Genomic DNA, 23,304 nt, shown 5'->3' with positions numbered 1-23,304 from the left:
TAAGATGTAAAGACCATTTGTGTGGAAGAATGGGCCAGAATCACCCCTGAGCAATGTAGACGACTGGTCTCCCCATAAACGAGGCGTCTAGAAGCTGTAATCACCAACAAAGGCTTTTCTACAAAGTATTAAATAAAGTGTGTTCAATACTTATTCCCTGTGTCATTTCACTTTATTTATTATGACTCAACTTGTATATTTAAATGTTCTGATTTCTTTTTTGAATTCTATATTTGGCTTGATGGCTACATCTGATGGAAATTCTGTGTCACTAGCCCTCTTAGAAATCCCCTTACTGATAAAAAATCCTGATGTGTCAAATACTTATTTTCCCCGCTGTATCTTATCTGTAAAGCTTCAGATAAAAAAGACAATATTAAATATAAGCAAACACAAAAGGTAACTAAAATGAATAGCTTTCCAGCACACCTGACTAGCCATGTAATAATTAATTACAGTAGCAATAAACTGAATATTTTTAAGATATTCAGATTTCCAGATTCTATTTCCATAATGTTAATAGTTATTTTAATAAACTTGGGCAAAAACATCCATATATAAAATAAAATAAATAAATAATACTAATATAATTGTTTGCCAACAATATTATTGAGATGATTTTTAAAACAACCTGGACAAAATATAGAAAGCTGAATCTGACTTTGTTATTTCAGCTTTGATATAGAACAGAAGCAACATAACTAGCCAGCTGCTGTCTAAATGATGCATAGTACAAAAGCTTTGTAACTAATTTGCAAGTTTTCACCATAACATGTTGAACATGCAAAGTAGAAAGAAACTTAAAAACTCCATGAAAGTGTGTTCTATGTTTTCACTGTCAGAGCATGTAAAAAGCTTAACACAAAAGAAGCTAATTTAGCTGCACTTTTGTCGTTACAAGCCTCAGTGGCTACTAGTATAGAGAACTCAGAACACTTGTGTAACATCTTGACAGAAAATACAATACAGACCATTTCGAGGAAGTAAACAATAGCAAACGTGTTGCAATGATACTGCGCATGTCTGGTCCTAAAGCATTTCTGGTGGTGCTATTTTTAATTCACTGACCTATCAAAACAAAATGACTAACATGCTTTATATGTTTATCTAAAATAAAACAGTTAAGATATTTATAAAAGCAAAAAATAGTTCCAGAAATGTTCTAATAAAGTTGTTAAGGTGACAGCAGAGGTTATTAATGCACATTGCTAACTAAATTCTATTAAATTGTAGGGAGTGAAATTTAAGGGTATAAATTATAATGTACTACAACTTTAAATAAGATCTGGAGATAATAGCGTGAGAACAGCGTGAGATTGTTCAGAAAAGAACAATCTGCGTGAGAGTTGTGATAGCGTAGAGACAGAGCGGAGCTGTACTGTTCATTCTAACATACAACACCAACCTCATTACATAATTAGCTGCTGTGTTCCATTCTAACTTAGGTGAAGTGTGTAGCTATGTTGCTGTGATCCTTTTTGTGGTGGAACATTGGATGAGAGAGGGTTTGAATGCTGTAAATTTTTGACCCTGTGCATGGTAACAAAAAAATAAGTAGTTGCTGGCTATGTGGCTTTTTTGTATCTTATTCATATTAAATTCTAATTCATCATGAGTTGTTGGTTTTATATAAGCGTTGATATCCTGGAGTTGCTATAACTTTTACCTTTTTATTTGCGCAATATCCCCTTGTAGCATTTAGCATTTAGTAATTCTACCACAGGTTGAAAGATGGAAATTTCTAATTGTGGTTTTCTCTGCTTTTAACCAGATAAGTAACAGTGTAAATTCAGTAGCAGTATTATTTAGCATTTGTTAAATGCAAAGTTGGAATTTTATTCCTTTCCCAAAACAATTAAAAATCATACAAAAATGTCCCCTCAACTCAGTAGTTATATTTTACCAGAGTGGCATTGTGAATCTACACTTTTAAATCTATTAATAGTAATTTAACATTAGAGATAAATAACTAATGTTAACTAGTTGGCTTTATTCGAATGCTACTTTCTTATATCTGCTGAACTGCTTGTCTGATGATGAATCTGTACTACACTTTCATTACAAAATTTTGGACTATAAGTTCATTATATTAAAACAGTAGCAGTATCCACTTAGTCCTGTATAGTAAATGTTAGTTTAAAGTGGCTTATGAGATTCGTAAGCTTTAAACAATCTTTTACTATACAGGACCAAGACCTAAGTCCTCCAAGGCATGGGAGCATTTTATATTAAACGCAAAGCATTAGAGCATTTTATATTATATGCAAAGCATGAAAAATATTTATATTAAACACAACAAAGAAAACTTTACCTGAAAGTTATTCAAAGCAGAGTTTGTGTGGCATTGAAGTACCATAGAGACGCACGAACACGGCATAAGAAAACACACTGGTGTCACAGATGAAGGCGAAACATCAGTATAGTAAGCAAAAACTGTATAATCCTCATCATGTGTAAATGGTATAGTTTAACGAAGTACTATTTTGTAAACTGTTTGCCAAATTCGGGACAGTCGCACTGGATCTGTTCTGTCATGGCTCAGGTTGCACAGTCAACTCACTCTCACGAGTGAGGAGATTGTGCAACCTGAGTCACGAAAAAACAGATCCAGTGCGACTGGATTCAATTAAAACGGTGTGAACAAAACTAAATCTAAAAGCAGCAAATAACAGCAGCAGTAAACGATTACTTTTTTTGTCACTGTTGTGTTTTTCAGTGAATGCTTATGCATTTGTACACCAATGCATGTTTTCATCTTCTTTAATAAAGCCTGTTAGCTTTCTGCATTTCTCCTCAACAAGCAGCCACTAGAAGCTTTAAAATGTCTAAATAAATGGTAGTTAAACAAAATTTGTGGCTTCTGTATTTTTTTTTAAGTACACTTTTAAACATAAATACCCTAAATTAGGGTTTTATATAGTTATAATATGCAAAACAGAGAAGAGCGAATGTAATTATCCATAAGAACTAATGGACAACCAATTAATCCATTCCCGACCTCCACCGATACCCATTTATTAACATTTTTTGCCATGTTTTTACCAGAATAAATACATAAATAATACTGTATGTAATTGTTATGCAGCGTAATGAGCGGAGGCAAAGCCGGAGCACAGTTCGCTTTGGTTTAAAGAAAACACAGAGTTTAACACACACACACACACACACACACACACACACACACACACACACACACACACGGCAGTCCATAGAATCCCTACAAATGAGAGAGAGAGAGAGATATCCGTGGTACGCCCTGGAGGGGCGAGGTCCACGAGGGAACACACAGGAGGAAAAGGTAACCCGGGGTGCGCTTTGGAAAGAAAGCCTGGAAAGGAAGAAACACATAGGAATACGTGTGACAGGGAAAACACAGACAAACATGCACCAAACACCTTCACATACCAACAATAATCGACAAGGAGTGTGGATGAATAAGGGTTTTATATTAGAGCTGGGGATCAGTGAATAATAAACCCCAGGTGTACATTATTGAAGCCGGGGGCTTCAGGGAAAGCGCAGGTTTTGATAGCCGCCGAAGGGGACGTGGCAGGTGGATTTCTGACAATAATACAGTAAAAAGTATAAATTAAAAACATTACAAAAGTAACAAAAAAAAAATGCTCCACGTGGGTCGGGGTAAAAAAAGGTTGATTGTAAATTGACTGTAAAAACTGTAAACTAAAAAAAGATTGTAAAAACTGTAAATTGCTTTGTTTTGCTGAATTATGTACTATAACTTTAAAAAAAAATTATTATTATTAACTAATTACAGTATTCTACCCCATACTGATCTCCATTTTATAAGACTTCCGGGTAGGCTAGGTCATGTCTCAACTATCAATATTTTCATGTTACGATGGTCTCATTATAACCCATCTCCATCGTAATTCAGGGACTACCGGTATATATATATATATATATATATATATATATATATATATATATATATATATATATACACACATATACATATACACACATATACACAGTGGAACCCGGTTATCTCGCCCCCTTGGTTACCTCGACAACCCTATTACCTCGATAACCCTATCCGCGATGCGCTTTGGGAAGAAAAGCGCAGCCGTTGAGAGAGTGCCGGTGGGAAGGCACGTCCCGGGATACGCATGCACGATAACAACGACCGCCGTGAACCAACATACACCAGCAATAATGGACAGTGAGAGTGTGGAAGTTTAAATAGGAGCTGGTGATGATGATAAACGAGCACGATTGATGTGCTCGTTTGAAGCTGGGAGCTTAAGAGAACGCTGAAGGGGGCTGAAGGGGGCGTGGCAGGTGGATTCCTGACAGATAAACATGTACTGCTATTTTTATAGCAAACATGTACTGCTATTTTTATAGCATGCCTTCATCAAAAATACCCTTCAAAAACACGTGCATGCACATTCTCATTTATTAACGCACATCATGTACATAAAGAAATTTCAAGCACGTTAATATACTGCCGCCATATTAATTTTCGTTTATCTCGATCATTGGTTACCTCGAAGCTTTTTGGCAACCCCCTAGGACATTGACATAACCCGGTTCCACTGTGTGTGTGTGTGTGTGAGTATGTAATATATATATATAATATATATATATATATATATATAAATTTTTTTCTTTATTTAAAAAAAAAAAAAAAAATACAAATAAAAGTTGACCTTTTACAGATTTGAATGATATACTGCACTTATATGCACGATAAAAAAGACAGCAATTTAAGTTTGTTTCGTCTTTCCGAGAAAAACAACAAAAAAAAAAACCCCAGAGGGTTAATTGCATTATGTGCGCATTATGGCAGATTTTGGTGATGAGATTTGGTGCATCAGTAAAACAAATGTTTAATGATTAAAACGTATTTTTCAGTGGAGATTACTTTTTTATATCCGAATAAAGAAAGGATGTCGTGGAGAAATGTGTGTTGCATTGAAGGCTTTAATTTTTCCACTTCATATATATATATATATATATATATATATATATATATATATATATATATATATATATATATATATATATATATATATATATATACACACATACATACACACACACACACACACACACAGTGGTGTGAAAAAGTGTTTGACCCCTTCTTTAATGTTTTAGATCAGGGGTGTCAAACTCAAATTCACAGTGGGCCAAAATTAAAAACTGGGACGAAGTCGTGGGCCAAACTCAATATTTATTTAAAAATTGACTGCAATTGTACATGTTTTCCCTTATCTCTGGATATGTAATGTTGAACCTTTTCATATGGAAACAAACTTTAGTTTTGCACAACATTAAATCAACCAAAGTTTAATATTATAAAACGTGAGAAATTAAATTAGAAATAAAAGACACATCAGTTGTACTCGTTTCTTATTATCTCTCTCTCTCTATCTGTAGCCTTTCTAATTCCTTTTTAATGTAAACCTTTTTTTACAGGGCAACAATACAACCAAAAATAATAATAATTTCCTAAAAAAAAAAAACAATCTTTTAACTATTACCAGTCAGTTGCCTTAGAGTAGGAAAAGTGCATAAAGACAACATTCATTCAATCCCAGTTTCTACACTCTGATTTACTCTGATTGGTTGAATCCAGATACTTGGCATCATGTCTGGGATTTGGCTCTGAGCTGAGGAAATCCTCAGTGAAAGTGTTCATCAGTGAGACAACTCCTGAGTTGGGTTTTGTTCATCTTTATCAGAAAGAACAGTTGATCACAAAGATATGTGCTGCTGAACATAGAGAGCGTTTGAGCAGCTTGGGCATGGAAGTTGGGGCAGTGTGTCGGGGAGGAAACATAGAAACGGTGCAGCACACAAACAAAGCATTCTGCGATTTGTAGTATTAGCGGTGTATGTGCTATATACTGGCGGGCCAGCTCTAATACACATTTCATATGATTTTGCTGGCCAAATATAATTACACCGGGCCAGATTTGGCCCGCGGGCCTGAGTTTGACACCCCTGTTTTAGATCATCAAACTAATTTAAATATTAGTAAAAGATAACACAAGTGAACACAACATGCAGTTTTTAAATGAATGTTTTTATAATTGAGGGAAAACAAAATGCAAAACTACATGGCCCTGTGTGAAAAAGTGTTTGCCCCCCTTAGCAGCAACAACTGTAATCAAGCATTTGCGATACCTTGCAATGAGTCTGTTACAGCGCTGTGGAGAATCTTTGGTCCACTCATCTATGCAGAATTGTTGTAATTCAGCCACATAAAAGGGTTTTCGAGGATGAACCGCCTTTTTAAGGTCATGCCACAGCATCTCAGTAGGATTCAGATCAGGACTGTGACTAGACCACTCCAAAGTTTTTTTATTTAGTTTTTCTTCAGCCATTCAGAGGTGGACTTGCTGGTGTGTTTTGGATCATTGTCCTGCTGCAGAACCCAAGTTCGATTCAACTTGAGGTTATGAACAGATGGCCGCACATTCTCCTTCAGGATTTTTTGGTTAACAGCAGAATTCATGGTTCCATTTATCACAGCAAGTCTTCCAGGTCCTGAAGCAGCAAAACAGCCCCAGACCATCACACTACCACCACCATATTTTACTGTTTGTATGATGTTCTTTCCTGAAATGTGGTGTTACCTTTACGCCAGACGTAATGGGACACACACCTTCTAAAAAGTTCAACTTTTGTCTCACCAGTCCACAGAGTATCTTCCCAAAAGTCTTGGGGATCATCAAGATGTTTTCTGGCAAAACTGAGACAAGCCTTTATGTTATTTTTGCTCAGCAGCAGTTTTAGTCATTGAACTCTGCTATGCAGACCATTTTTGCCCAGTCTCTTTCTTATGGTGGAGTCATGAACACTGACCTTAACTAAGGCAAGTGAGGCCTGCAGTTCTTTGGATGTTGTTGTGGGGTCTTTTGTGACCTCTGATGAGTCGTCGCTGTGCTCTTAGGGTAATTTTGGTCAGCCGGCCACTCCTGGGAAGGTTCTCCACAATTCCATGTTTTTGCCATTTGTGAATAATGGCTCTTACTGTTGTTCGCTGGAGTCCCAAAGCTTTAGAAATGGCTTTATAACCTTTTCCAGATGGAAAGATCTTAATTACTTTCTTTCTCATTTGTTTCTGAATTTCTTTGGATCTCGGCAAGATGTCTAGCTTTTGAGGATATTTTGGTCTACTTCACTTGGTCAGACAGGTCCTATTTAAGAGATTTCTTGATTGCGAACAGGTGTGGCAGTAATCAGGCCTGGGTGTGGCTAAGGAAATTGAACTCGGGTGCGATAAACCACAGTTTTAACAGCGGGCAAACACTTTTTCCCCACAGGGCCATGTGGTTTTGTTTTTCTCTCAATAATTAAAAACCTTCATTCAAGAAAATGCATGTTGTGTTTACTGGTGTTATCCTTTACTAATATTTAAATTAGTTTAATGACATGAAACATTAAAGTGTGACAAACATGCAAAAAAATAAGGAATCAGGAAGGGGCAAACATTTTCACTTCTAACTAAAACACTTCAAGATGTACTTCAGCTAATTAAATTAATGCAAATAATTTATATTGCTGTAGGTAATTTACCATTTATAGTTCTTCATCGATAATCATCACAATCATGTGCATAATTTGAATTTTAATTGATGTAAATTAGTTCAGTGGTTCTCAAACTTTTAGCTATGATGACCCTTTAATAAATAAATAAATGCCACATGTGCATGGCCATCTATATAAAAATAAAGTAATAATAGACAGTGTTTAGCATGGGAAGACCGACCAGTCTGCATCTCCACATATGTAATAATACATAACTCTTGAAACCAACATTCTAAATATCATTAACTTGTATTACCACAGAAAAAATCAATTATTACCACATTAAATATCATTAACTTGTATTACCACAGAAAAAATCAATTATTACCACATTAAATATCATTAACTTGTATTACCACAGTAGACCTTATCTCAGTTCTGACAAAAGAAGACAGCTCTCAGTCCCCTTACAAATCAATGAGCCCAACTGCCTGTTGCTCATTCATGGTTTGTTCCTCTTTGACTCACTTTTAGTAAGTACTCACCACTATAAAACAAAAGAATCCCACAAGCCTCTCTGAACCAGGCACAACTGGCCAGGCAGGTGTCTACCTATATCTCCCACATCAAAATGTTCTGGCTCGTCAGTTTTATATATATATATATATATATATATATATATATATATATATATATATATATATATATATATATATATATATATATATATATATATATATATGCCTGGCCAGTTGTGCCTGGTTCAGAGAGGCTTGTGGGATTCTTTTGTTATATATATATATATATATATATATATATATATATATATATATATATATATATATATATATATATATATATATATATATATATATATATATATATATATATATATATATGTCATCTGATTAAACTGCTTGATGTAATGGTGTGACTGTTTAATATTTTTAGCAAGTAGCTCAACTACATATGCTGCCACACTCTAAATTTGAACTAAAGTCATTCTAAAAGCCAATCAAATGCACATTGTTTCACAAGGAAACATATTAATCATTAAGTGGTTTGTGTTAGAGAGTTTACCTAGGGACCCCTCCTCTTTTCCTATATAATTCCTCCATTTGTGTGATGTCACCTTATTAACGAATACATACCCTAGGTGTATGGTGCGAATGTGCCGCTGGATCCCTGAGGAAGTGCTAAGTACCTTTTCACAGTTCTTCCACAAACATTTGAACATCATCTTCATGGAGTTCTGGATAACAACAAACAGAAACAGAAAGGTTTAGTGCATAATTCTTTACTTGCTGAACATTAAACTTTATCATCCTGTTCTACTCACAGTTTTACTAAACAGTTTTACATTTTTCTTCATATACTGTACAGCTTTGAGCACCCCAAACTGGCTCAGTAATATTCAGATATGTTGAATGAAAGATATTTAACTTCACTTTTATGTTGATCAAATTATAGGTACATTATCATCCTGATACATCACGTCACTTTCAGGGTAAAATGATTAAACATTTTGGTGCACATGGTCCTCCAAAATGGTTTGGTGGTCCTTGGCAATTATGCAACCATCTAGTAGAACTACTCTGCCTAGGGAATGCATTGCAGTATTGGAGCCCAAACAATCACTGATCCACCCCCATGCTTCAGTCTGAGTTGTAAAGTTCCTTGAGGTTTCTCCAAACCATAACCCTCCCAGATGTGACGAAAGACAGTGAAGGTGGACTCCTCAGAGAACAATATACGTAAGATTTCTGCTGCTGGCACCATTAAAACTGAAGTTTGTCATGTGGCCAAAAATCTTTTTTTTTTTACTATAACAGGCCAACCAAGATTGATGACCCTGGGGAGATCAATTAGCGAGGATATATATATATATATATATATATATATATATATATATATATATATATATATATATATATATACACACAGTACAGACCAAAAGTTTGGACACACCTCCTCATTCAAAGAGTTTTCTTTATTTTCATGACTATGAAAATTGTAGAGTCACACTGAAGGCATCAGGGGCTATTTGACCAAGAAGGAGAGTGATGGGGTGCTGCGCCAGATGACCTAGCCTCCACAGTCACCGGACCTGAACCCAATCGAGATGGTTTAGGCGTGAGCTGGACCGCAGAGTGAAGACAAAAGGGCCAACAAGTGCCAAGCATCTCTCGGGGAACTCCTTCAAGACTGTTGGAAGACCATTTCAGGTGACTACCTCTTGAAGCTCATCAAGAGAATGCCAAGAGTGTGCAAAGCAGTAATCAAAGCAAAATGTGGCTACTTTGAAGAACCTAGAATATGACATTCTTCAGTTGTTTCACACTTTTTTGTTATGTATATAATTCCATACATAATACCACGTGTTAATTCATAGTTTTGATGACTTCAGTGTGAATCTACACTTTTCATAGTCATGAAAATAAAGAAAATTCTTTGAATGAGAAGGTGTGTCCAAACCATTGGTCTGTACTGTGTATACACATATATTATATATATATATATATATATATATGATGTAAGCCCATGGAAGTCCACTTGTAATTTGGCAACCGGCACCTGAAAGACTATCAGACTTAGTTTGTCAAACTCCAAGCAGGCTTCCATATAAAAATAAATTAAAATACATTAAAAATAAACACACACACACACACACACACACACACACACACACACACACACACACACACACACACACAGGACAGAGGGTAGACTTTTGTTTTGTATGCTTCCATAGCTGCTGCCACCTAGCGTATATAGAGTGCTACAGCTCATATTGAATATTAGTGAAAATTTTGCAATATACTTTACTATACGTTCAAATTCTTGTTTCAGTGTATGCATATTTAATTTATGCACTTATCCTTTATATTATTTAATTAACTATATATTCTAGAGGCTTTCACAACTGGCTGTGTATTTTTTATTGTCAAAACAAAAATGTTGATTAACACAAATTGCTTCACCTTGAATACTCAAATGCTGAGTTAATTATTATTAACACTTGTGATCAAATACAGTTTTCATTTTTAAAACAATTTAAAATAAATTGCCTGCTAGGCTAAATAATATATAAAATAATATTTTATAAAAATTAAAAGGAATAAATCAAATTGATGCAATATACTTTTTATTATATTGATTAAATTGAGTAATCAATTAAATTGACAAATTAAATTGATGCAATCAATTAAATACATGGAAAAATAAAAATAATTGTTTACATTCGTTTTACATTTAATATTTTATTTTCTAAAGAGCATTTCAGCATACTTTAACAAATGTCTTAATTTCTTCCACCCTATATTCATTTACTCCCTTGATATGTGGAATTGTCAGAATTTCCTCCTTTTAAGAGAAATTCTTGAAGCTGGACATAAAAAACGCTAAATAATCCATAGTGCTAGCTATATATATTACACACAAATTGTTTTTATGTCTTCTTATCATCAAAACTTAATATTTCCCCAGCTGACCAGAAAAGGAAAGGCAGAATGAGGCAATTTCCTTGCTTTCTCAAAGGGCACATAAACATGTCCTGGCCTGCTCTGCCAGCACAAGGGAAAGAGTGTGTGTGTGTGTTTGTGTGTGTGTGTGTGTGTGTGTGTGTGTGTGTGTGTGTGTTATCTTTCAAGAGCAAAATAAATAAAAAAATAGACAGAAACTGGTTTTCTTAGGTTGATCAACTAACTATTAGACACTTCACTGCAAGTGAAAGCCAAGTGTTTAGCCAAGCATTCATTAAACAAAACTTGGTTCTCAGGGGTTGCCCAAACTGGGAAAATCATCTTCTCCGTGTACAAAGCCCAATGTCTATACACGAATAATGTACATGTGCATACTTAAGTAAAAACACTGATTGTAGAAAATCTTACATGATTCAAGTAAACAGATTTATAATAAAATTAGTGATAAAATTAACTCAATGCAACTGTTGCCACAAGATGTCTTTTATCCTCATCATACTCATGATAGAAGCCGAAAGAAGGTTTTTATATTCATGTATTTGCACCTGGTCCACAGTACTACAATATATTTTATAGAAGATCCTTTATTTGTCACATATACATTACAGCACAGTGAAATTTTTTTCTTCACATATCCCAGGTGGTTTGAGACCTCGGTTCAGAGCACGGGGTCAGGGTCAGCCATGATACAGCTCCCCTGGAGCACAGAGGGTTAAGGGCCTTGCTTGGTGATACCAGGGCTTGAACCACAGACCTTTTGACCAGTAACCCAGAACCTTAACCATTTAGCTACCACCTCCCCCAAAAAAGCTTTCCTGTTACATGCATCAAAACATACAATGTATTTTATTCTAGAAATTTAGATAAGTTGGGTAAGAGATGCCAGTAGCAGCACACATTCTGTGAATGTCTTTACATGCCTTTGGATTGATGCTACTTCTTACTATATGGATATAACCCTCACCCGGGGAGGAATACTGTTCCTGCTGGGATAATTTCCAGGGAGTGGATTTTATAGCATGAGGATAAGCACACGGCAGACTTGTGCAGGTGAGAGAGATCTCTCTAAAAACATTGACTTTTGTATATACTGTGCACAAAGACTGTTTACACACACACACACAAGAATCCAAACTGATTGTAGCCAGTGCCACACTGAGGTGAGCATTACAAGGCTATTTATAAGCCTATCTTTAAATATACCAAACATCATGATACTTAATATGAGCAGCAGATTTATTTTGGCATTGCAAATTTTAAGACAACAAATAAGTTGGTAGGGTGTTGGAGACCATTTGTAAATATTGTATGTTGCAAATTTTGTATAATTGTTGTCACCCTACAGAACACTGGGTTTTTTCTGGCTTCTATTTTCTACAGACAATCCAAATCTATTTACACTGATATTGTGTAGTTCCCCTTCTGCTGCCAAAAATGCTTTAAAAAAGTATGCTGTGGTACCTGGCACAAAGTCATTAGCAGCAAGTCCTTCTTTAAGTCCTGTAATTTGCAATGTGGAGCTGCCGTGGATAGGACTTTTTCATACTGCACAAGCCACAAGTGCCCAAGTTGATCTGCAAAAGTTGCTGCCTAAATTAACACTTTGAACTTTTTGCCGTTTTCCCCAAACCATTTGTTGCAATGTGGCACAGCCCATTATCCTGCATAAAGAGGCCAATGCCATTAGGGAATAAAGCATTTTGTTTCGTTTGCCCCAATAATTAGGACTGCTTAACGCTCTTACCTTCCGTTTACGGGGAATAGGGTCCTCAAACAGGAAGTGGGTGCTCTCTGTCTCCTCAATGTTGTCCTCTCCTTGTGAGTAGATCAGAAAGCTCTTGTTGACATCATTAGAAAGGGGTGGTGATGGTGTAGAGGGCACTGACTGGTCACTGGCATCCCAGCTCCAGTTCCCACTTGTGGAGCTGCTGTAGCTGGCTGAGAGACATTCCTTCCATCCTAGGTTCAAAAGTAGAGCAAAATTTATATTATGAAGTGTAAGGTTCCCTTATTAATAAAATTGACCTTTTTAGAGCCATAACTGTAATTTACTGCAACATTAATAATATGAAAAGATTCTTTGATATTAGACTGTGAGATGATTAAGCTAAATAAAACATTTAAGATAAAAACATTGTCATCACAACTAGTACTGCTGTCTGACAGCCACCTGAATCTCATCAGCACACTTTCCAATTTAGTTGAACAGATAACAATAACATTTATTTAGTATTTTTTTAGGGCTGCAAAAACTAATCGATGTAATCGATAATAATCGATAATGAAATTCATTTTCATGGTATGCAGTTATCGATAAGTTGAGCTGCTCAAGTTACGGGTTAGCATGGCGGCAAGATAACAGCCACTTGCGAAATGGCGGAGAGTACAGGGTCAACCGGCAGCAGGAAAAAATGTCCCAAATCACAGATGATGGCGAAACATCAGTACAGAACTGTAAAATCCTGATCATGTGAAAATGGTGTAGTTTAATAAAGTGCTATTGTGTAAAGTGTTTGCTAACTTCGGGACAGTCGCACTGGATCTGTTCTGTCGTGACTCGCGAGCAGCAGGTTGTGCAATCAGCTCCCTCACGACGTGATGCGATTGCATTAAAACTGTGCAAACATTAAATCTAGATCGGGAAATAACAGCAGCAGTAAACAACTCCGTTTTAGTCACTGTAGTGGTTTTTAGCAATTGTTTATGCATTTGTATACCAATGCATATTTTTTCCTTTCTTTTGATAAGTCATGTTGGCTTGCTGCGTTTCATTCCATTCTCTTTTTATTGCATTTGTCTACTACAGTGAAAGGTTAACATCCATTTTCAAACTGCGGCTTTACCATACGTTCAAATGCTTGTTTTTAATGTTTTTATATTTAATTTAGGCATATATTTGATTATTATACTGTTACACTGTTCCCAATCCTCATGCCCTGCATGCAACTACATTTGTTGCAAGCAGAGTAAACACAGTTAGAGCTGATCTTGAATACCAAACAGTACAAACATATGAGCAGCAAATTCATTTTGATTGTATTTTGCATTGCAATTTCTGCAAACAAATAAGCATTCCCTAACTATTACCACTAAAAGGCACATAAAAAGGTGTACATTTCATGTATATACATATACTGTCCTATAGACACTGCTGTATTTTAATATGATACACAATGCAAAATCAAGACCAATACAGTTGAGCATCAAATATTAATTAATAATAAGTTTAGGTAGTGAAAGTCAGCCACTATCAGAACTCTTAATCAGCTTAGAGGCAATTCACTAAATAACTGGAGCTTAAAAACTGCTACATGCATATTTCACTTTATTAAATAATGTAATGTTATTTAATATTCTATTATTCTGTGTTTGTCTCATTATTAAAAATTACATTATTAAAAAACTATTATGTAGTTATTTTTGAGACATATTAATGTTTTTTTTTCCTGCTTATATGTAAGCAAACTAGGTAAAAGGCAAAAACACACAAGATTTAAACAGTAAATGACCAAAATAAAGTTCTGTGGATAGAGGAGTCAAAATTTGAGTCCACTTTGACAGGAGAGAAAATATTGGCAGACTGCCCCAAACCCACAGTCAAACATGATGGTGGAAGTCTAATACCTTAGGGTTGCTTTGGAGCAGGGAAGGTTAGAAACTTCAGGTGAAAGGAATACTGAACCAACATGGGTACCATTCCATACAGTCTGGACTGCAGGTAAATGGAACCAGTTCTACCATGCAACAAGACAATGACCCAAAGCTCTGTAAGCGTTAAAGTGCAGCGTTTTCTATTAGAAATGGCCTGCATTGTCCACAAACTATATACTACTGAACTGTTCTTGGATAAAATGGATCGCAAGGAAAGAAATACCCAACTAGCGAGGAACACTTTTGTCAGTTTCAATACAAGGCAGGGCAAAGTATTTCTTCTGAATGTCTGGACAAATTAACTGTCTGGATGTGAAGAGTGTGTAAAGCTGGTATTATTGCTAAATGAGGATTTTTCAATGAAAATTAAATACAACTGTTTATAATGTTCTGTATTGAATCTGTAAATTTATACATATGTTTGATCAAAGCAAAAGTTGCATAGAAACAAAAGGAACACCAATGTGTCTCTCAAACAATAAAAGACAATGTGTTCCCAAACCTTTTACAGACACAGTATTCGTGTTATTCCATTTTATGCCTGATGTGTAAACATGTAATTACATAATGTAAACACGGTTTGCAAAATGTTGACTATTGTTTGAAGCCCAACAACAGATATCTGTGTGGTGATGAAGGCAAACATTTTTCTGTTGTATCAATATCTAAAAACAAACTAACAAAAAAAAAAAAAAAACCCACCATAATCCCCGTCAACATTCAGTGATGAAATTAGGCTTGTTATGCAATGGCTTAGTACTTACCTGAGGCAGCAGGTGAGGGGTTAAGCACCAGAGGATTTGTGGACAGTGTGGTCAAGACTGTGGCTGCCATTACCTCCTTATCAGCATGGCAGGGCTTTCTATAGATGAGAGCAAAATGTTATTATAACAAAATGCCAATCACAGAGTGGTTTGGTATGGCTTGGCATAGCAGCTTTAATTTTTGCAATTACTTCCGAGTTGTCGGCCATCTTGCCTTTTTTCCAGCAACACCCAGTATTTATGGCTAACAAAGACATTAACTCTGTGCCAGATTATCTGACCTTGATCTGAACTTCCTCCATTAAAGACTGCTTTTTTTCTGCTTTTGTACCCCTGTTGCATGCTGCATTTGGGTCCTTCCACTTAACGCCTCTGACAGAATAATCTGGTCCTGTATAGTAATTCCTGACCAAATAATCATACCATAAACATGGACCCAGCGGATGCACCAAAGCATTGGAGTTGCCCCTCCTCCAGCTGGCAAATCAAGGACACACCAGAGGTCTAGAGAACACCAGAGAACAGAGTATTTTTGGGTACATCTTCTGGTTTTAGATAACCTCTTAAGACGGCTGTTCCTCTGGCCCCTAAAACCGGACCTGCCGAGATCATCAATCTGCCTGTCTGCTATGCCATGAACGCTCCATGGACCAGCAGCATGACAGAGAATGTCTTCAAGTCTGCCTGTCATGCTGTCGCTCTGCCCCCGAGCCCCAACAAGTTGTTCCTTAAACCCCCTTCGAGGACACCCCTCGAGGGCGCCGCTCTGGGCCTAATCCTTGTTGACTATGTCGCTCTCCCCCGGGTTTCAACAAGGTGTTCGCTTGGACCCTGGGTTTCGCCCCACCTCAGACCTCCGCAAGTGGGTCTCCGGCTCATCACATCAACCAGAAAGCCTCGGCGTTGTGGCAGCCACCTGGAGGCTCGCTCCATGCTTCATCTGGCCTTTCCCTACCGCCAAGGTGTTCTACACAGTGGTGGTCCACCTCAAGTGCCACAGTTGCACTATGTTCCGGCTCAAGGACGTGTGTGCCTTTTCACTCTTTTTCCACTCCTTCCATTAAAGACTGCTTTCTCCATACCCCTGGTGTGTCCTGCATTTGGGTCATTCCACTCATTGTTTCTGACAGAATAATCAGGCCCTGCATAGTGAAAAAAATTTTCGAATTTGATAAACTGTGCTGCTGTCTTAAATGCTTTTTGCAGCTGATACCATCTTCTGAAGCTTAGATTAACTGATACTGTCCATGGGCTGTCCTCAAAGAGGACAAAAAGTCTGAATAAAGACTATAATGTCAGTGGCCAAATTTACAATGCAACATAAACCACTGTGTCAAAAGGCATTGGAACCGTACTAAATTGTGCCAATAATTTTATTGCAGACTTAAATAGGTTTAACAGAGGAAGTGGGGTCTGCTGGGGGGAAAAGGAAAGAACTTCTTAATTCTTTTATTAAAACTACCATCTGTCGTAGGCAACAGAGAACTATAAAAATTACAAACTGTAAGAGATCACTGAAGTGGCATGCATGTTATAACAAAAACAATGCAGTTTCTGTGGCATGCCCCAGGACTAGTTTGTTTCTATGGAAAAAAAAAAAAAAATTATGTAATTAATTTTTATTCAAGATTTCCTCCTTCTACCTGCAAACTGGCTCCTCCTCTGCATTACACATAAAACAGGCAGTCTATCTTTCATGCTACTTTCCCTTGAGCATACTTTAGCACAGAGACAACTGAATGTGTGTAATGGAAAATTCCACCACAATGAGCATGCAGCCAGAGTCTCTGGTGTATATTCACACAGCACAGCAAGATTATCGGGTTTATTTGCCCAGTGTGTGTTTATCCATGTTAGTAAATCAATAGCAGGGTTTCTGTAATTATGCTTCATGAATAACAAAGACTAGGGGTCAGATGAATGTGTGTCTGTTGTAACTACAGGTTTTATAGTGCCCTATTGTTCTAGTTTACTTGATCAGGGCTATCAAGAATATTTAGTAAAAACAAAGAGTTTTATTTTGGGGGAAAAACAAACAAAAAAAACCCCCAAATCATTAATTAATGACAAAACATGTACATACACACTGTACAAAGCATTGATCTGTACAAACTTCGGAAAAATTCAAAAACAAAAGAGCTTCTTCAGGTGAAAGTCAGTATTTTAGTGTGAGCTCCCTTTGCACTTCTTGAATTCTTTTGCAGAGACTGTCCTGAACTCTTCTGATAGACTAGGTTTCTAGTAAATTACTAGACAATAGTCAGGACTTTGAAGGCTAGTTCAAGACTGTCAATGTTTTATCAGCTTTATTTATCTTCCAAATATGATTTTACTGTACTTGAGATCATTATAATGCTAAAATATAAAACCAGACGCTATCAGGTGCTTTCCAGAAGGAATTGCATGATGAATTACTGGTGGAAAATATTTATCCTCTAACAACCTGTGTGTGGGTGAGTGGATGACTGAAGTTAGTGGGTGAGTTTGAGTGTGTGAATTAGTAAACGGCCTACAAGCCAGGTTTATGAGGTACTTAACAACAACAAAGAGAAAAAAGAAAAATTAACAGCCATATACAAATATGCAGTAATTTAAAAGAAACAGAATTGAAATTAATTAACCAGAATTGTGATGATGCATTCATACACAAACACAGATCAAGGCTTCCTGTGTCCACTCAGACAATTCATCCAGATCAGCAGTAATCTAATAAAAGAACACTGAGCTATGTCTGTGTTACATAATCAGAAATCCCCCAACCACTACCTCATGACTCCCCCCCCCCCTTCCTCTCATCTCTGCACTTATCTCTGAAGCTTTCTTCTCTGCCTTGCTGTCTAAGACTGTATTTAAAAGAAAAACTGGATATGAGGAAAAGAAGGAAAATGTGTTGCACACAACTCTCAAAAAACAACTGCACAGTGGCAACAGCACACACACACACACACACACACACACACACACACACACACACACACACACACTGCTTCTTTAAGAGTTGTAGCAGAAGTTCAACTCCTCCCTGTGCTCAACTGCTTGGCTACATAACCAGAGCAAACTGGTTTAAGGCTGTTGTGCAAGCCAAGCCCAAACTGTACTTTTCCCCCTTAAATTGGGTCAAGCTGGAGAGGGGGCAAGCAGCTCAAAAAAAAAACAAAAAAAACAAAGAAATAACCTCTATTTCAATTAAGGAAATAAAAAAATAAAAAGGGAACAAACAGTACTCCATGTCTAGCTTTCATTAGAGTGATGAAAAACTGCTGGGAAAAAGAGAGCGGTAACTGAGGAGTTTTCTGGTTCCTGGACTTCAGCACCACGCCAGTGAGATTTTATTTCTCGATCCTTCTTCTCAAGTGCTTTCAACAAAAACCCAACCTTTCCTGTAAACAGAGAATTCGGAAATCATGCAGGTGGGGCAGGTCCACATGCCCCACCTGTATGCTTTCCAAATTCTCTGTTGGACAGACTCCAGGCTGAGTGCCTACTATGCAGCTCTGGAGCACCACAGGGAACGAGCCTTCCTTTTCACTGTGTACACTGCAGACTTTCAGTACAGTTCAGAACGCTGCCAACTTCAGAAACTGTCTGGTGGTCAGTGTAATAAGGATGGACAGGACAGGGAATGTACTAAATAAATAGGATATCCTATCACAAGGCCCTGACCTTAGGCAGAGGTTTGACACTCCTGTCTCAGACAAAACATTAATTAAAACTTTGGATTTAAATAAATGTTTTATTGTCTAAATAATTCCACAAATGTTTTATAAATGAGGTGCAAAAAAAAGTGTATGCTTTCTTTGCTAGAGATATAATTACAAATATATACTGTATACCTACATACAGAATAATAAGTCATAAAATTAAACTTTCTGCCCAATATTGTGTAGCCAACAAAACAGTGTGGGATTGCCACTGCCAATACAGAACACAGATGCCACAAAGAGCTGTTCTTAGTCTGCAACAATATTTTCTTTGGTAGAAAAAGTAAAAGTAACATCTACATGAATGCCAGGATGCAACAGAACAGAGCTTGTCTCCTTCCCATAGTGGCGAACTGGTGTCATCTCTTCCCCAAATAAGTGGCAGACACGTACCCAGCTATTCACATGAGATCCAGCAGGCTACAACACACTGTGTGTATTGACACTTTCTGCAATAAGTGCCACAGTAGTTCTTCTGTAGAATTGGACCAGATAGGCTATCCTTAGTTGCCACACACATCAATTAACACTGGGTAAAGAGTTCTAGAATATAAAATGATAAGGTGAATATAAGTTTTCAATGGTTTTTTTTTTTTATCTTATTTTATTTACCCAACAGTTGCAGGTGGGTGATTACATAACATTTTTGGCATTTGACGGAAACTCTGATCCAGTACAACCTAGTATATTTATGTCATTTATACAACTGTGAAGTTGAGGACTAAGAGGAGTGTCAATGTGTAGCAGCTTAGTAGTGCTGGGACACCCATCTACTTGTAAGCCAAGAAGTTACAACTTTGCCTTAAATGCAGAATTAGCCCCCACCCAAGCGGCACATGTGCGAGTATGTGCTCCATATCTGTGTTTCTGCATGGCCTGACCCTGACAGCACACATGAGCCAATAGCATTTTGAGTAAACAGAACAGGCTGTGGCTGATAATGCAGAGACCGAGTATGTTTGTGTGCAAGCACACAAATGAAAACTATAAACTATAGGTGTAAACTATAGTTCACACCATGATATTGTATGGAACAACCAAATAAAAGAAAACTCATCCATAATTTTGGTTTATGAAGTAGGGATGTGCCTTCTGCCTCATTCAGAGAGGTCAATATCCATATAAGTTTAAAGATATTTAACCACAAATTTTAACTAAACTTCATACATAAACTTCACTGTAGATTATATTTATATGATATTTACATAACTAACAAAAACACAAACATATAAGTGCATTAATTTTTATATCTGGTGAAGGGTAATCAAGTCAAAAAACAGGTTGATTGCTCAGAATAGCCTCTTCTTCTTTTCTTCTTTAAAAAAAAAAATAGTTGACCATAGTAACCCTTAACGCAACCATAAGAGTTTGGTGGATAGAAAACAAAAGATTGAGTCAGCTGCTTTCTGGAGGAATAAGTGAGAAAATAAATGCAATAAGTATCACCATCAGTTTGCTCTTTATTGTTTCTTCAATAATCCTCATACTGTCATACTGTAAAACTGCACCAATGCCCATGCCAGCACTACAGAAATGATCACATACTGCATAGATTAAACTTTTATAGAGGGTGGCAAGCTATGTTAAAACTGGCAGTATAAGTGCCACTTAGTGCCTTTATAACACATTTTTTTTATAAAGGTTTGTTACAGCACCAGATTATATTAATCTGATAATTATAATAAGATATTTGCATGTATATTTAAATAAACAAGTGAATACAAACCAATGCTTCATGTGAGGACAGCGTCTAATATACAACAGAAATTGTTGCAGAGTGCTGTGAATTGGACTTCATCTTCACAGCAGCTGACTAGTGTCAATAGTTTCGGATTTAATAAACAATATTTAAAAAACTTTATCCCTACATAAATGAGTTTCTTTTAGATTTTACATTATCATGACAAGCTTAATTGCACACTTGCATAATTGAGCCAAAAAAATGTCCTGTCTACCTACCCCCAAGTTAGCATTCTATCTCAAATCTCTTATTTACTGCATGCACTACTATAGAACATTACTATGTATTAAACAACTGCTTTTCCTAATATAGTTACTTATAGTTAAACATCATCCTGTATCTTTGCAACTTCCTGAAAAACCTGTTTGGTGCACCAGTCTTCTAAAAAATTTCTAGATTACTAAATACAAATCAAGTATATCAGCCAAATACTCACTGAGGGCTTGTCTGTTCCAATCTCTGGGCCAATGTTTTGTGCTACTGAAGCACAAACTGTTAAAAAAGTTAATGCTGGTTGTGATAGAAAGGTGGCAAAACACACACTGAATTGCAGCAGTGATGCTCTGGACAATGTTCTGCTGGAAAACTACCTAAAGACTGTTGCACACCCCTTAAAGTAATCCTCTTTCTGCAGAATAATGTACCCTGCCACATTGTCGTCTTCTTCTTCTTTCAGCTGCTCCCATTAGGGGTTGCCACAGCGGATCATCCGTCTCCATAACCCCCTGTCCTCTACATCTGCTTCTTCATTACTTTGCACCTCTTCTCCCTGCAACCGCACCACTCCATTGCCCTCCCTCTCATTCAGACACATGTGCTCTGTCTTACTCCTACAGACTTTCATTCCCCTTCTCTCCAGCACCTCCAGCTCTCCAGGCTCTTCTCAACCTGTTCCCTACTCTCACCACAAATCACAATATCATAGTCCATAGAGACTCCTGTCCAACCTCGTCCGTCAACCTGTCCGTCACCACTGCAAACAGGAAGGGGCTCAGAGCCTATCCTTGATGCAATGCCCTGCCACACGGTCTGCCATGTGCAATTCAAGATGTTGAGATGGAAAAAATCCCGATTTCAATCCATTCAAGCATCTGTGGAGTGTGCTGGACAAACACACAGTCCATAAAAAGCCTACCTCAGTCCAACTCACAGAGCCTTGAGTCAGAGCAGTTATGTCAACAAAAGGCAAACCTACACAATATACACAATATTAGAAAGGTGGTTTTATTCTTAGGGCTGATTGATGTAAACCATGTTCCACTGCTTAGTTTTGGGCTGAATAATACCACCCTGGCATGGACTTATAGGTTTATAGAAGCGTGCATATATATGCTGTGCAGCTTCTATTTTTTTTTCTCCCTTTTCTCTTTCTTTCAGCAGTTCATGCTTTTCTTTTAATTCTAACAGGTCCCTCCTCCACCTTCTATTCCCTTGCCACCACTCCCCATCTTACTTGCTCAGGCCAGATACATGAGTGCAAACACACACACAGACACACAAAGACACACAGACACACAAAGGAGTGGCATGGATACCCTTAGTGTTTATGACAGCAAAACAGTCCCCAGTGTGCAGGATTGATAAATGGCTGGAGTTAAATAGTATTCAACATGGGCACGTACACCACTTTTCGTTATGTCCCTTAAGATCACAGACCAAAACAACACAACCTGTGCACTCCTCTTTACAGAAACTGCATGAAGTTAAACTTCTGCCTATAATTTCAACGCTGTTTAATCTGTTACAGCTGTTTGACATGAGTCGTCACTCAGGATCCACCAAACCGAGACTGTGTCTGTCCCCCGAGCGAAACCAAAATGTAGTAATTCTCAAAAGGTCTGTTTAAGTATTTTAAGGATTGTTGAATATTAGATCTCTCACGTCAAAAGTGCTTACTATAAACAAAATTATTACCGACCAGTAGTTTAAAATAATGTGTTTGACAGAAATGTGGATTAAACTGAATGAATATGTAGCATTAAATGAAGCGAGTCCTCCTGGGTATAGTTACATACACCAACCCCGTCTAAATGGAAGAGGAGGCGGAGTCGCAGCTATTTATAATAATAATAAAGTGTCACACAACAGACTAAACACAAATGTAAAACATTTGAAGTTCTTTACACCAACATAAAATATTCAGTGTCCAAAAACAGAGCCCTACTCTGATTTTCTCATAGAATTTGCAGATTTCATCACAAATCTAGCTACTTCTTTAGACAAAGCATTAATTGTTGATGACTTTATTATTCATTTTGATAATCAGGAAGACTCCTTAAGAGCAGCAGTTGTGTCCATTCTAGATTCAGTTGGATTTAATCAGAATGTTATAGGACCCACTCATAGTGGTGGACACACTCTTGATTTGTTGTTAACATTTGAATAAAATAAAAAAAAGAATTAGTCATAATTCCACAGTCTGAAGCTATTTCAGACCATTATCTCATCTCTTTTAAAATCTGCCTGTC

At 36.9% G+C, this 23,304-nt stretch overlaps 1 protein-coding gene across 1 annotated transcript in view; it reads right to left on the bottom strand.

Annotated features, from left to right (window-relative positions):
- slc2a4rg (SLC2A4 regulator) overlaps positions 1-23,304 on the bottom strand; it is a 50,483-nt gene that overhangs the window by 3,673 nt on the left and 23,506 nt on the right. The window contains exons 3-5 of the mRNA XM_046869669.1: positions 15,395-15,492; positions 12,724-12,938; positions 8,649-8,749 (exon numbers count right to left, since the gene is read on the bottom strand). Coding sequence (XP_046725625.1) covers positions 8,649-8,749; positions 12,724-12,938; positions 15,395-15,492 — 414 coding nt within the window. The remainder of the gene's footprint in view (positions 1-8,648; positions 8,750-12,723; positions 12,939-15,394; positions 15,493-23,304) is intronic.

The sequence above is a fragment of the Silurus meridionalis genome, chromosome 16, assembly GCF_014805685.1.
Source record: "Silurus meridionalis isolate SWU-2019-XX chromosome 16, ASM1480568v1, whole genome shotgun sequence".
NCBI lineage: Eukaryota > Metazoa > Chordata > Actinopteri > Siluriformes > Siluridae > Silurus > Silurus meridionalis.
The sequence above is the reverse complement of the archived record's forward strand: the minus strand, read 5'-3'. Positions and strand labels throughout refer to the sequence as shown.